This window comes from Mytilus galloprovincialis, chromosome 9 (assembly GCF_965363235.1).
Source record: "Mytilus galloprovincialis chromosome 9, xbMytGall1.hap1.1, whole genome shotgun sequence".
Classification (NCBI taxonomy): domain Eukaryota; kingdom Metazoa; phylum Mollusca; class Bivalvia; order Mytilida; family Mytilidae; genus Mytilus; species Mytilus galloprovincialis.
The window spans coordinates 48,288,931-48,303,196 of NC_134846.1; the positions used below are offsets into that span (position 1 = coordinate 48,288,931).

At 33.3% G+C, this 14,266-nt stretch overlaps 1 protein-coding gene across 2 annotated transcripts; it reads right to left on the reverse strand.

The window, feature by feature from the left end:
• Window positions 1-721: 721 nt before the first annotated feature.
• Window positions 722-13,926, reverse strand: LOC143045173 (fatty acyl-CoA hydrolase precursor, medium chain-like). Of its 2 annotated transcripts, none has more exons than XM_076217514.1 (3): window positions 13,732-13,926; window positions 6,136-7,697; window positions 722-1,928 (listed from the first exon to the last, which is right to left on the reverse strand). In XM_076217514.1, the coding sequence occupies exons 1-3, from the start codon at window positions 13,732-13,734 to the stop codon at window positions 1,745-1,747; spliced, it is 1,749 nt and encodes a 582-aa protein (XP_076073629.1). In that variant the 5' UTR covers window positions 13,735-13,926; the 3' UTR covers window positions 722-1,744. The 2 variants fall into 2 exon arrangements, with proteins under 2 accessions (XP_076073629.1, XP_076073630.1); XM_076217515.1 differs by lacking the exon at window positions 13,732-13,926 and adding an exon at window positions 8,420-8,479.
• Window positions 13,927-14,266: the final 340 nt, after the last annotated feature.

Consider the following 14,266-nt stretch of genomic DNA (forward strand, 5'->3'; position numbering starts at 1 on the left):
CCAATAACCGATAAAGCATCAAAAAAATTCCGTTATACTCGTTCAAAATGATGACAATACTTGCAATGAGCCAAGTTTGCTTCACATTGCAAGTTGCATCGATTAACCAACAATAAAATCCCTTGCCTGACCGACGACGACTTGACAGCCAAAATTCTATAGTCAAGAAAGTGACTGAAGTTCGCGCACCTTAACTTTGTTTCAACCAAGAACAACAACGAGCCATTGTTTTAACCCAAATTAGCGGGCCGCAATTAGCCTATCTTTCGGTTACCTAAGGTCCATAGATGGCGCACCTTTTCGTTGTTTACAACCAAGAACAACAACGGAACCTTGTTTTAACTCAATTAGCCTACCTTTGTTACCGGTCCATGGATGGCACACCTTTACTCTGTCACAACCAAGAACAATTAAGAACCGTTGTATCAATGGATGGCGATAATAATTTACTCTATGCCCAAAAAATAAAATCTCATCTGGTGAAACGGATTTTCCCAATCTGCAAAAACCTTTTAAGAAAAATGCGAGACCACGAAAAGATTTGTATGGTAGGTATTTCTCAAAATCCTTAGCTAAACGGTCTCTAGTTAATAGACCAATAAAATGCCAACTGAACTTGTAAACCAATACGCATTTGTCCGATGTTTCTGACACTCCTGGTACTACCAATCATGAGTTGTAGTTTTGAAACAGCAGGCTGATATCAAGTTGAAACAAAACAAAGGATGAACTCTTTATTATAGAAGGTAAAAATATCCAAGTTGGAAAACTCAAATTAGTTTTTGGTTATTATGCTTCTATGGGCTTTAAAAGTTTATTGATGTGCTTAATTAATGACTTTTTGCATCTTATTTACATGCTTATACTTACAAAATGTAATATATAGTATGGGGTTTCGATATATTTGTAAACAAATACATGTGGTTTCTTTATTTTTTAAAAGCATAAATTCCACCGAAAAAAGACGACAGAAAGATAAAAACTGACCTTTTTAAAGCATTCATTTGCATTCTTGCATCTGGCAATAGTTATTTGGGAACAATCATAAAATAAGGCAATATTTTGATCAAAAAGAGAGAGTGGTGTACATTTTGTTCTATTTTCAGGCGTGCTTGAATTGGACTATTTCGTCTTAAAAACGTGTAAAGCAACACTATTTGATACATCATCTCGGTTCAGATTCTGTTATTTCAATAAATTTAGGCTACATTTTGATATAGTAACATAAAAAAAAATCACAGTATCAAAATATAAAATAGAATATGTGGGTCAAGTGAAATTTCTTTGTTATGAGTCATGGCAATAGATAAGTTGTGTTTGAAAAAAACAAATGTTTAATACAAATTAATAAAAAGCTCAAAACGACAGATTTACAAGGTAATCTTAAAAATGCAGATCTTTAAAAAAGGTCTTTTTCAAAGACAAAGTTCCATAACTCCTCTATGTCATTTCAGAAGTTTATATAAAAAACAACTAAACAGAGGTTATTTTCGTAGATATACCAAAGTTTCATGAAAACTGCTCAAAGACCTTTTGAGTTATTGTCAGAAAACTGCGCAGTATTCAGGTATTCGCGAATATCTAATGAAGTTTGCAGTATATCATTTTGTTCGCCCAAACTGAGTAAGATGAAGCATATATTTCTCATTAGATTACGTTTTTGTATTAATTTTAAGAAAAATACACTCATGGACGTAAATCTTACATAGATATTAAAAAAGGAGAAAAAAAAAAAGGAACTAAATTATAATTCGTCGTGTACTTTTCTATCATCAACTGGATCTAACTCTATTGATGGTATGTCTTTCAACCAAAAATTCATCACTTCTGGTCTTAGATCCTTCTTCAGTGTTGTGATTGTATCAATGTCCAAGTAATACTTCGACGTTGTGTCAAACGGTTTCCATTCGACTGGTCCCTCAGGAACACTACAAAACAAATATTTATCAATTAATTTGGCAAATTGTTGCTTTTTTGTTTGTTTATAAGTTTCTACATACTTTTTCATTCTTGACTTTCAAATGTAAAGTTTTGAGCGTCCTTGGTGATTGCAATTCCACAATGATACTAGAGGCTCTATAGAGTCTTAGTTGATCTCCTGCGTCTTTCACAATTGACACATTTTGGTAAAAACCTTTATGAAAGCGGAATAACAGCATTAAGAGTAAACTAACAGTTTTAGTGATGTTAAAAGTCTTGGAGATCTTCTCCTGTTGATCATATTACTTTTTGTTTTATTGGTCATGATCTTTTATAGCTTACAAAATAATAGAGGAAAATGTAAAAAAGACAAATTATCATAAAAGAGCAGTAACCCTAACACTGAGGTGACTTATTAATAAGATATCCGCCCCGATGTGTGGATCTTATCTTGTTAATAATTTTTTACTAGGTCATCGGAAATTTAAAAAAAAATTAAATGCCCCAGCGATGAATTTTGGTTGAATTTGGTATAGTAGTTTCGGAATTGTTACGACGACGGACACCAAGTGACCAGGGGCCGGTAACAAGAAATTTTATTAAGACAGGTCGTAAGTATTGAATTAAGGGGAAGATAAGATAATTCTAAGATCATTGAATGATTGTAAATCAAAGCTCCCTCAGGTTGTTCGTAGATCGGTCTTATTTCCCCCTCAAGTTGAATCGTAATAGTTTTCAAGTTACGAGTTCTTAATAATTTTCTGGCGTCTCCGATTTTGGTTCCTCGCAAAGAAATTAGAATCACCTTACATGAATCATAAAAACGTTTTAATGAACGATAAAATGCGCATAACAATCAACTACCCATTTAACCTAAGGAAAACAATTCTGGCCTCAGACCACCATTATTCTTCCACTTTGCTACAATGCTTTTTTTTTTTTTTTTTTTTTTTTTTATAAAAGTCAAATTGAATTAAACAAAATTTCACCGCTTCAAACATGAAATTAATTTAACTGCTTATAGACCATAATTATTTTAATAAAAATATGCTTGTCTGAGGACAATCCATCTGGGTTTTCTTTTAAGTGCCCTATTATTCACCAGGCCAATGGTAGGATTTGAATCTTGTATATGACGTAGGCTTATTTTTCTGTACTACTTTTATTTCGGTCAAATCACTACTATAATGATTTACTTTTATAAATTGTTATTTGGATGGAGAGTTATCTCATTGGCACTCATACCACATCTTCCTATATCTTTTCACTTTAAACAATATTTTTTTCTTCACATCATTTTGAAAGCCTTCTTACAACAAAAAAAAAATCTCAAAAATACTGAACTCCGAGGAAAATTCATAACGGAAAGTCCCTAACCAAATGGCAAAATCAAATGATAAAACACTTCAAACGAGTTTTGTAAACAGGAAATTTATAAAAATGACCACATAATTGATATTCATGTCAACACTGAAGTGCTGACAACTGGGCTGGTGATACCAAAACAGACACAATAGACAAAAATTTCAAAAATAGGTGTATAACAGCAACACGAAACCCACTAAAAACTGGGGATGATTTCAGATGATCCGTAAGGGTAAGCAGACCCTGCTCCATGTGTGGCGCCCATCGTGTTGCTCATTATATTACGAAGCCGGGAAATAGTCCAATTCGTTGGGTCACATTCGTGAAAAGGGAATGGGACTGTAGTTACGAGATAATGAACATATCCGATATCATCTGTATAACGGATATTCCATAACGGTCAACCAACTCATGATGGCTTCCGTAAAATTTAAGAAGAAATGATTTAAACTTCATCGAACTCTTGGTTTAAAATTGAAAAAGGTCACAAATTCCTCCTTGCTCCTTACACTTCTCTCAACAAGCCAAAATTGTAACGATTTACAATAAAGAGAAACTACCATCCTCCACACACATGGCAAAGAAAACAGATATATAATTTCCTATTCAGAAGAATTAATAATTAGAATAAAAAGTTCTAAGGTTCATGTATTAACGTTTTAAAGCAACTTGTTCTATTATTAACAAGTGAATGTACAGCTAAGAGTAGTCGGGACCACTCTTACAAAAAATATCAAGTGAAGCTATTGCGAATTGTTCTTGGTACACCCCTAAGTTGCTAAGTTTGTTTTAAGAACACTTAATAACTGACCAAAATTTAAGAATTATTTTGTGTTACTGGAATTAGTAAGATCGCTTTAAGGTAGACGTAAGAATCGTTCTTAAATCATGCACTTTTTCAAAACATTAAGGGCTGTCAATCATTATAAGATAGGTCTGAGGTTGGGTCTTGTTACATTCTTAAATCTTAAGACGCCATATAGACGTTCGTAAGACATAAGAATGCTTCTTGTTACCGGCCCCAGGTCGGTAAATGATACAGCTTTTATTCCACAGTGAACTTTTGACGAAAGTTTACATGCAATCTATTTTTCACGAAGTCAATTAAAATATGTATGTCATAAAACTATATATTTCCTTCACGTGCTACTTTTTGAAAAAATTGGGTAGACATTTACTTAAAATTTCGGTTTCTTGGACATATCAATCCTTTTGAAAGACATACTTAACTTTTTTCCTACAAAAGATAAACGCTGGCGGATTTTTGTAAAATAATATAGAATATCTTTCCGCCATAAGTATGCTTTGAAATTTGTGTAAATTCTTTTGAATTTATTAATTTTCATCGCATTTTCATGATTTTAGTCATAGAACGACTTTTTTTCTGTAAAATTTTCTAATTAAAAAAATCATCGGTGAATTTTGTTTACACCAATCAGCAATAGACTAATTGGTGTAAACAAATAAATTGGGAGAGATCAGTTTGCGCCAAAAATAAGTCCTTTTGCGCCACAACTTTTTTTCTCCAATGCTACGTTTGCGCCACCTGTTTTAAAATTACATGGTATCATTTGCGCCAAAAATAAAACATACGATTGCGCCAATTAGAAGAAAAATGACGTCCCTCCTCCTTTATTAGGACTTTGAACCGGCAGTTTATACATGGCAAATGTTTCCTTTTCTGAAACATACTTTCTTCTTACTGCTGCTGCATGGGTACAATGTATGTAGTAGCTTGTGACTTCCCTTTATTGTCCAAAAAGACAATTATTGAAGGATTAAATGCATAAAACCGTTCATAATAATTACTGGGGAATGCTTCAGCTCCATTACTGGTACGTCTTGCGGTCGATAGAGTTTCAGTCCATATGGATGGTGGAAACAAATCACTGTGTTATCAACATATGTGGTTAAACATAATCAGCAAAAAGTTTCATTTTCTTCTCTTTTGCATAACTTGAATTAAATATTAAGCAGAGCAATAAGTTTTCTTCTCTCTATGTATATGGACTGTCTGGTGCATTTCAAGTCATTTCTCTCCAGCTGCTCATCTTCATGGTGCAATATCTCTGAACATATGATACTTTTTAAGCAAAAATGAGAATAAATAGATAGATATGTGTACAGGTAAATTGGCGCAAATGAGTTCCGAAAATTGGCGCAATTGATACATTTGGAAAACTATATTTGGCGCAATTGATACATTTGGAAAACTATATTTGGCGCAAATGATACCCCTGAAAAACAGTAATTGGCGCAAAAGGACTGCTGCCAATAAATTATAGATTAGATATATTTGGTTAGTATACCTTCGTGCATAATCATGGCAAATGTCATTTTTAAAAAGAGGGGTCTATGAAATCCTTAATCATGTTAATGCTCGTGAACTTCTTACTTTTTTGGGTCTTTTTAACTTTTGTTGATTAGAACGCGCGTCACGTGCAAATACAAATATGAATAGTTTAGTTTCGTTTATTGTTTTGTAAACACTATAAAACGACGAAGAGTAAACACTATGTAGATCATAAGGTGGTACCAAACACCTCGACTAAAATAATTTGGCTCGTTTAATTTTCATAAAATTTTGACAAAATATTCACTTTGATCCTTTGACACAAATATAAACTTTTGTCAAACTACTTTATATCACATGAAAATTTTCCGATAAAGTAACTACACACTTTATCAGATAGTTTCAATTTGATACATATTGCAGTTTGACAAACACTATTTTTTATCATAAAGAAACTTAAAATTTTCCTCAACAATAGAATGTGAAACGTTCATCTGAATTTACAAAATTTATTTCCCTTTGGTGTTATGTACGACCATGATGCGTTATTATCTTACCCTTTTCTGGCGAAGGATGTCCAATATCCAATTATCTCATTAGCGATTTGCTGTTCTTCTGGAGTAAATGCAGTACTATTCATAGACGGCAATAATACTTTAATATCAAACATGAACTGTATTTCTTCTCCATGGCCAGATCCCTTACCCCATTTCGGTGCAAACCCCATTATGGGTTTTTCTTTCGAAAAGAGGTACTGATATTTCTTGCCTTCAAAGGATACATGATAATCAAGCATTCTTTTGATAGTATATCCAAAACAGGAATCGGCAATGAATTCGCTTGCTTTCTGACTCTGTTCATCAGTAGAAGTCGTCTCTGATGTGTAAAATTTACAAATCTTGTCTTTAACTTCAGAATCGTTATTGTAAAATTTTTCTACGAAAGGCTCAATCATTCCCTTACAAATAAATTTGAGTGGGATACTTTCAGAAACATTGAAACCAAAGTTTTCTTGAAGTTTTGGGAGTATTCCCATTGCCATCATTAGACCCTCGTTTGAGGTAAAACCTGCGATTAGGTCCAAAGACCCGTAAAATTGGGCAACATCCGACTTTTCATCCTTTAAACTTCGCAGGGGGTGATCCGGATATAATTCACCATCCACAACTGGAATATATTGCGGTTGAAAAACTTCAAGTCTGTCATCGGGCATTAAACTAAACATATCGGTGGCCTTTAAAAGCTCACTTACATCGATGTCACGAAGGCAGTCCGTAAATTTATACATGTCGTTGATTGGACAGGAGGTTTTCTTTGCAAGGTGAATGGTCCTTTCATTTATTTGCTTCTTAGTTAACATATTTAACTCATTGACTACACCACTTTGGGCTATTACTCTCTGGAAAAGCCCTTTATTCTGTGGTATCAAAGATTGAAATGATACACTCCAACCCCCTGCTGATTGTCCGAATATAGTAACAGACTCAGGGTCCCCTCCAAAAGATGCAATGTTGTCGTGTACCCATTGTAGTGCAAGCTTTTGGTCCCATAGACCGTAGTTTCCCTTGGAAGCTGGATGGTCAACTGTCAAGAAACCAAATACATCCAATCTATAATTTATAGTCACTACTATAACATCTCCTTGCGTGGCAATCCATCCTCCATCGTATTGATTTGAAAAGCCCATGACTAAACCACCACCATATATCCACACCATAACTGGCAATTTTCTGTTTTTGTCAACATGGTTTGGGACATACACGTTCAAGAATAAACAGTCCTCTGACATTTTAGACGGCTTAAAATCTGGCATCATTGGTGGGACGGACTGTGAACATGCTGCTCCAAATTCTGTTGCATCCAATGTTTCCGTCCATTTATCGACCGGTTGTGGTTTTGTGAATCTCAATGGACCAATGGGGGGTTTCCCAAAGGGAATTCCACGGAATTCATATACGTCCTTTCCTGTTTGTTTATTCTGTGTCTTTAGTCCTTTAATTGGACCACATTCAGAGTTGACGAGTGTAAAATCAGCAAGTGCAATATCCGCACATACCAGTGTCATAAAAACAGTAAATATAAAAGCGTTCATTTTGTTCTTTTGGCACCTTTTCATAACCTGAAATTAAATGTTGATATTCGTTAATTTTTTAATTTGTTTAAGTTTGATCATCACTGTATACCGCATGCGAGCTTCCTGTGAGTAAAATAATATTTTGGGGACTCAGACTCGGACTCTTCAATGAAACAACTTCCCTACCCCAAGAGGCATTTAGCAAAACATCAAGTTATATTAGTATTGCTAGTTGTTCTGCATAATAATTATTATTTACTATGGTTAATATTTGATTTCTAGAATTAGTCATTCAAAAATTATTGTTTTAGACCAAGCTTAATTTTGACGTATTAAAATACGAACCAGAAGACCTTGGGTCTAATTTGATCGACTTGCAATTTGAATATCTGTCAGATCCATTCAATTTGATTAAAACATCTCCCTCTATCCACTCGCATTTAGTGAGGACTTGTTTTAATGAAATTGAAATTAAAATCTATTGCAATTACCAATCCAAATTATCAAGACTGGTATATATATAGATAAATTATGAAATATTTCTATTTGAAAAAAATGTAGCCTTACCTGAACTTACCTTCTTTCTTAATAATTACACAAACTGACTGAATAATCATATGTATATAAAGCGTCCTCAGATTTGAACTCTTTATTTATATGAAGCATTCCTACACCATGAGACTTTTAACAAAATTACCGAATAAAATCATCAAGACTGCCTACAGATAGCTTATAAAAAAAATCCATTTGCAAAAATGTAACCTTACCTGAATTTACCTTCTTTCTTAATAATCACCAAAAACTGACGGAATCAATATATGTGTATAGTATTTTACATATATAAAGCGTCCTCAGATTTGAACTCGTCTTTATTTACAATAGTCGTTGCTAAAATATGGATGTGATAATAGAATGGACACACTAATTGGGTTGCTCTACAAGTGAATTGACTATTCGTTAAATTAATGGATTTTTCTCTTCCAATCAATCCCACAGCGTACAACCGACGTGTACCCTTTTTTACTACAAGATAGATACATTCGTATAGAGACACCAGGGGCGGATGCAGTCATTTTTAAAAGGGGGTTCCCAACCCAGGATAAAAGGGGGTGTTCAACTATGTCCCCATTCAAATGCATTGATCGTCAAGAAAAAAAAAGGATGGGTTCCCACCCCGGAACCCCGTCTGGATCCGCCACTTGACACTGCTGTTTTAATTGCTGAGCATTAACGTTGCAGTGTGTACTTCATTTTATTTTCATCGAATTTAATTTGTGTTGCATTTTTAGTCCAGCTGGATAACTGATGTGATTCAGAAGACCATTTAAAACTAAAAAAATGAAAGTTTTCTTTTGAAAAAGTGAATCTACGAAGATTTTTCTTATCATATTTATTAAGCCTAGTCTAACCTTATGGAGGAGAAAATAGGATCGGCTGTCCCTATTTTGATGTTTGAAAGTTGATTTTAAATATTAATCCAAGTAAAACATGTTTATTTAATATCTGCGTTAGTTTATACTGTACACTTGGATTACGCAATGTCACATTTATCATACTTATTCATATAATAATTTGTCGAATTTTCTGTTTTTATTAAGAAGGCTCGCGGGTATAAGATTTTCAGAAAAAAATTAAACATTTATTTTTCATTACAAATTTTATTAATTACCTTTAGTAGTTATTAATTTATCATATGGTACAAAAATCATTCCAAAAAAATCAATTCGTGTTGGCCCCTGGTGGTGACTTTTAGAATGTAGATATCATTGAAAAAGCTCCAAATTATCTCCCTTTGGTGCAAAAATGCCATTTAAAATAAAATTGAAGTAACTTTTTTTAACTCATCAGTGACCTATACTTTTTATTGTTGTTTTCGAACAAGCTGTACATAAACTTAATAATTGTAAAATTTAAGCGATTTCTGTAATTTAGTTCTTTTTTTATTTCGATATTACCGCTATTTCTGCTATTAGTTCAACTGAAAAAAGGACATTAACAAAAATGTATGCTTCTTTCGAAGGCAGATTGTGAGCGTAAATGAACGGCGACCCCATCTTTCAATTTCATTTTTCTATAAAATATAAGATAAAGTTCATTTATAGAAAAAATATAGCGAAATCCTATATTTATTATTATTATTATATAAAAAATTTGATTTAGACCCGCGAGCTCCCTTAACCGTGATTATTGTACACATTTTGTCACCTTGAAATCTCCTGTCTGGTAAGCAAGCAGATGATGTGTACTTTTTGCTGTTCAAGGTGAACAAGAACATTTAACTATGCTCTCCGACAAAAAGACCCATATTGAAAGGGTATATATAAAAAAGAAGATGTGGTATGATTTCCAATGAGACGACTCTTCACAATGTGTCCGTTTTGTAAATACGACGTCACTTTTGTTAAAATCCTCTTTCTGGTTATTATAGAAGAACACATTGGTGTATGTTCAAGAACCCTTGGAAAACCTCTCAAATGGGACACACACCCTTTTCAACCTTATCAACGATTCACTTCCTCTGGACTACCTGCTTTTTTATGTTACTTTCTAACTGTTCTTGTCTTAAATACGCGTGAAATATTTGCCAATGGACATTTATTTCTCCAACAACAATCGATAAATTTTTATCTTAAAATAGACATTATACCTCAATGTGACAACATTGTTGAGGCCGCACAAAAGCCTTAGACTTTGTCAAGTAGTTGATGTCCTATATATTGTCACTATACACACTTGTAATCGATTTACCGTTGTACTATTATAGGTTATTTACATTATTTGTCATGTTTTATATGTCCTGTAGTTTGTACACTTGGAATACGCAATGTCATATTTATCATGTGGACTGGTTTATCAAATAAAATATTTAAATTTGAATTCATTTCAGTATTTTACTATCAAGAAACGAGATTATTGAATTCAATCCAATAAATTCTTTCAGATTTTGATGCTATTACAGATCAATAAACTTACAACAACTTATCTATTTGAACTCGTTAAGTTTTTAAAATTGCGATAAACCTTGTCAAAAAACTGTTTATACACATTTTAGAGTATGCCGCTACAAGGTAAAATGTAAATCTGGTTAGGTAAACATTACTTATACTTTGTTATCACCATACAAATGTATGTTAATACACCACGTGTGAAGCGGGAATCTTGCACCAAGTATACTCGGAAACAAACAAAACACTTACAAGTGTTCCTTTGCCTGTAATCACATTGTTTTCGATTTCTTCTTAGTGTTTTGTTTGCATGTAGATTTCAAATATTTTATTATAAACAAAGTTTATCGTGTATAAGTATACGACCTGAAATACTTAGGGAAATGATTGAATAAAATATTTGTTATCGTTAAAAAATAAAATAAATAAAAATAAAAAATATCGTGTATTGCATGTGTACAAACAAATAAGTCACACATTCTGAGGTTAGGATTTATGAATCAAAGAAATCAATCTTTAATTAACATAAAAAGAGAATGTGCCATGGGTCACATATGATTATCTCGCTTGCATATATACCGTTATAAAGGGACATACATGCTAGATAAATCTGTGTTTTATGTTTATAGCATTGTGTATAGGTTTCATAACACCAAGTTAGTTGAGCCAAATCAATGTTATTACTTAAAGAACGAAAACTAATTTTAAAACGTAAGTACGACGGAAACGCAAAATGCACTCTCCGCATCCGCAGCAGCGGGGCAACACATACATGAAGAAGAACGATTCTTTATTATTTCATACATAAAAGTAAAATAAGAATTCAAATTGTTCTTTTATAGAGGACGAAGAAAACAAATCTATTTTGAAGTGATTCAAAATGTAAAATAATACACGAAGCTATTTTGATGTTGATGTATCAAATCCAATATACAAGTTCACCACATTTTTTTAACACGTGAGTAGAAAAAGCAAAACTGACAGTTAGCATGTACTTTCCCCCTCAAAATAAAGGTTGTCTTGCTTATATTTCGTTCTGATTTTACAGGGGAAATGAATGCCCTGAAGAAAAAAAAACCAAACAAACTACTACATAGGCTGCGATGCGTCATACTTTTCTTCTATAATATTTAATAAGTAGTATACGGTTTTCATGTGATCTATACGTTGTCCATCTACATAAAGTGACCAATAGCCTTTTCAACACTGAGGTTACCCCAAGGATTGGCTGAAGGATAGATGAATCCTTGGTTTTCACCCGACCGGAGTAGTTAGTGATACGTGCGTTCGTTTACGTTACGAATGGACTAGATATGTTGAAAACTGGATTTCGTGTTTTCCTGTCTGAGATTGGTGGTTCATTTTGGGTATTCCAGTTTTTCTCGACAATGAAAAATGACCCAACCTCCGAGTTCAGAAATTCTCGCTGTGTTGAAGAACCATAATGATAGGTGGCCTTGGGCTGTTTTCTCTAATTTGATCGGGTTGCCTCTTTGTCACAATAAAAATTGAATACATCGAACGATACGATATGTGGACAAAGGGGAATAAATACAGTTCTTAATCATTCATGTTTTATATATTCAGTACGAAATTTCTCTTATCAAAACATCTACACATGGATATGGTATCATTAAGATAAATTATATACCTATATGAAGTTAATTTCTTTCAGAACGATTAGTCATTTTTTGGAAGAGACAACTCGGAGGACCCCAAGTTGAAATGAAAAGCGCTACCGGGCATTTAAATAATAAGATTATTATTCAACCCAATTATAATGCATATTACATTTTGTTAAAACATCATTTGATAGTAATCGCGTGTTTTTTTTTCTATGCCATTTTTTTTTATCTTAGATATTCCTTAGCGTTTTAGGCGGAAACAATCATTAACAACCAATTTTTAAGTTGGAAATGCTAGAACCAGAAAACTTCTATAAAGCACAATTATGTATGATACTTTGATGGATGAGTAAAAAGAAAAAACTTCATATTTTGGATATGTATATGTTAAAAAAGTCAGATGGTGAAATATGTTTAATAGTCGTCTTGTCGTATTTATATTTATTAAATGATATGAGCAAATAAGCCCTAATACGGATAAATCAGCATGTGCAATACTAAAAACGTTTCACTGTCGATATAAATCAAGATTTAATATTGCTCTTCGAACAGGGCCAATACGGAAAAAAACAGGGCCAATACAGAAAAAAGCGGGAAAAAAGCCGTATTAGCCCTAGGGCTAATACAGGACGTTCACTTCCGGTTTTCAATTTTATTACGCCATTACTTAACTCTGGAAGTATCGTTATGCATAAAAACATTTGAATAATATTTTTTAAATTGAAGTCATAAAATAAACAGGTTAAATGATGTACAATGTTTTGTAATGTCTTATAGTTTTGAAACGGAAAAAACGAGGGCCAATACGGAAAAAAGTAACCCGAATAATTCAGTCCCTCCCCGTATTCGATCTCTCCTACTTACTTAATGTAGTAAGCGGAATATAACGACTGAATTATTCGGGTTAGGAAAAAAGCGGGAAAAAAGCTGTATTGGCCAATGGGCTAATACGGGACGTTCACTTCCGGTTTTTAATTCTCTTATAATCATTTAATAAAAGTGTTATGAACTGGCTGTTTCTGTATTGGCACTGGTATAGATTCAAGGTTTGCTGTATTGGCCTCGAGACCTACGGGTACGGGTCTCGAGGCCAATACAGCAAACCTTGAATCTATACCAGTGCCAATACAGAAACAGCCAGTAAATAACACTATAGTATCACCTACCTAGCGTTGTCAGGATTGTAAATTATAGATACAATACTAGCTACATAAAATATTACAGTACATTTAAGACAGCACACGACACACAACATAAGGAAATTACAAAAATACAAAGCATGTTGCTACACATGTCGAGTAAGATATTCAAGAAATAAAGAACAGAAACATCAATATACAGTAAGCAGACTAGAATAACAAGCAACATACTCTGGCCAAAGAATTATTAATGCATGAACAATAAATTAAGTCTTCAAACGTAATGTAGTAAGCAAATACACATATCAACATGATATATCAAACATATAATGTCAAATGTCAGATAAACTACACAAACACAAATTCTTACCATATCAGTTCAGGGTCGGAAATCAGTGTTTGTTTTTATTTATCCGCCCACTGGATCAAAGTTTGTCTCTAATCGTACGGAAAAAATACGTCCAGTACACACCAACAATATTTCTCCAGAAATTCATGGTGTCGTACAATCTTTTTTTAAAAGATGCCCTTCAAAGCATTATGATTATGGACTGTATTTTTCACAACAGATCGATTTTATTTCTGATCAGCATGCGCTACGTACTTTCACTTTCACTTTAAACATTGTTAAAATATATATCTAGAGACCGAAAATTTAAACCATTGAATTAACGTTCCTTTTCACGACTAGTGTGGATCTAGCCGGCGTTAATATTCATGAGGCTAGCCGTCAATAATATTCATGAGATCAAAACCGCGTTCGATGAAATGTTTTGGGTAGTTATTAGATTGTGACAATAAAATAACCTTTACTGTTAATATCCATTATGGTTATGCTATTTATAGCAATATAAAGTAATTAGGAAATAGTAAGCCAATGGGTGTCTTCTGCAAGGTCCGCGTCA

Coding starts and splice junctions, on each gene's coding strand:
- LOC143045173 (XM_076217514.1), bottom strand. Junction 1,929..6,135: donor ACATCCTTCGCCAGAAAAGG/GTAAGATAATAA, acceptor TTTGTTTTGTAG/TGTTCCTGAGGGACCAGTCG.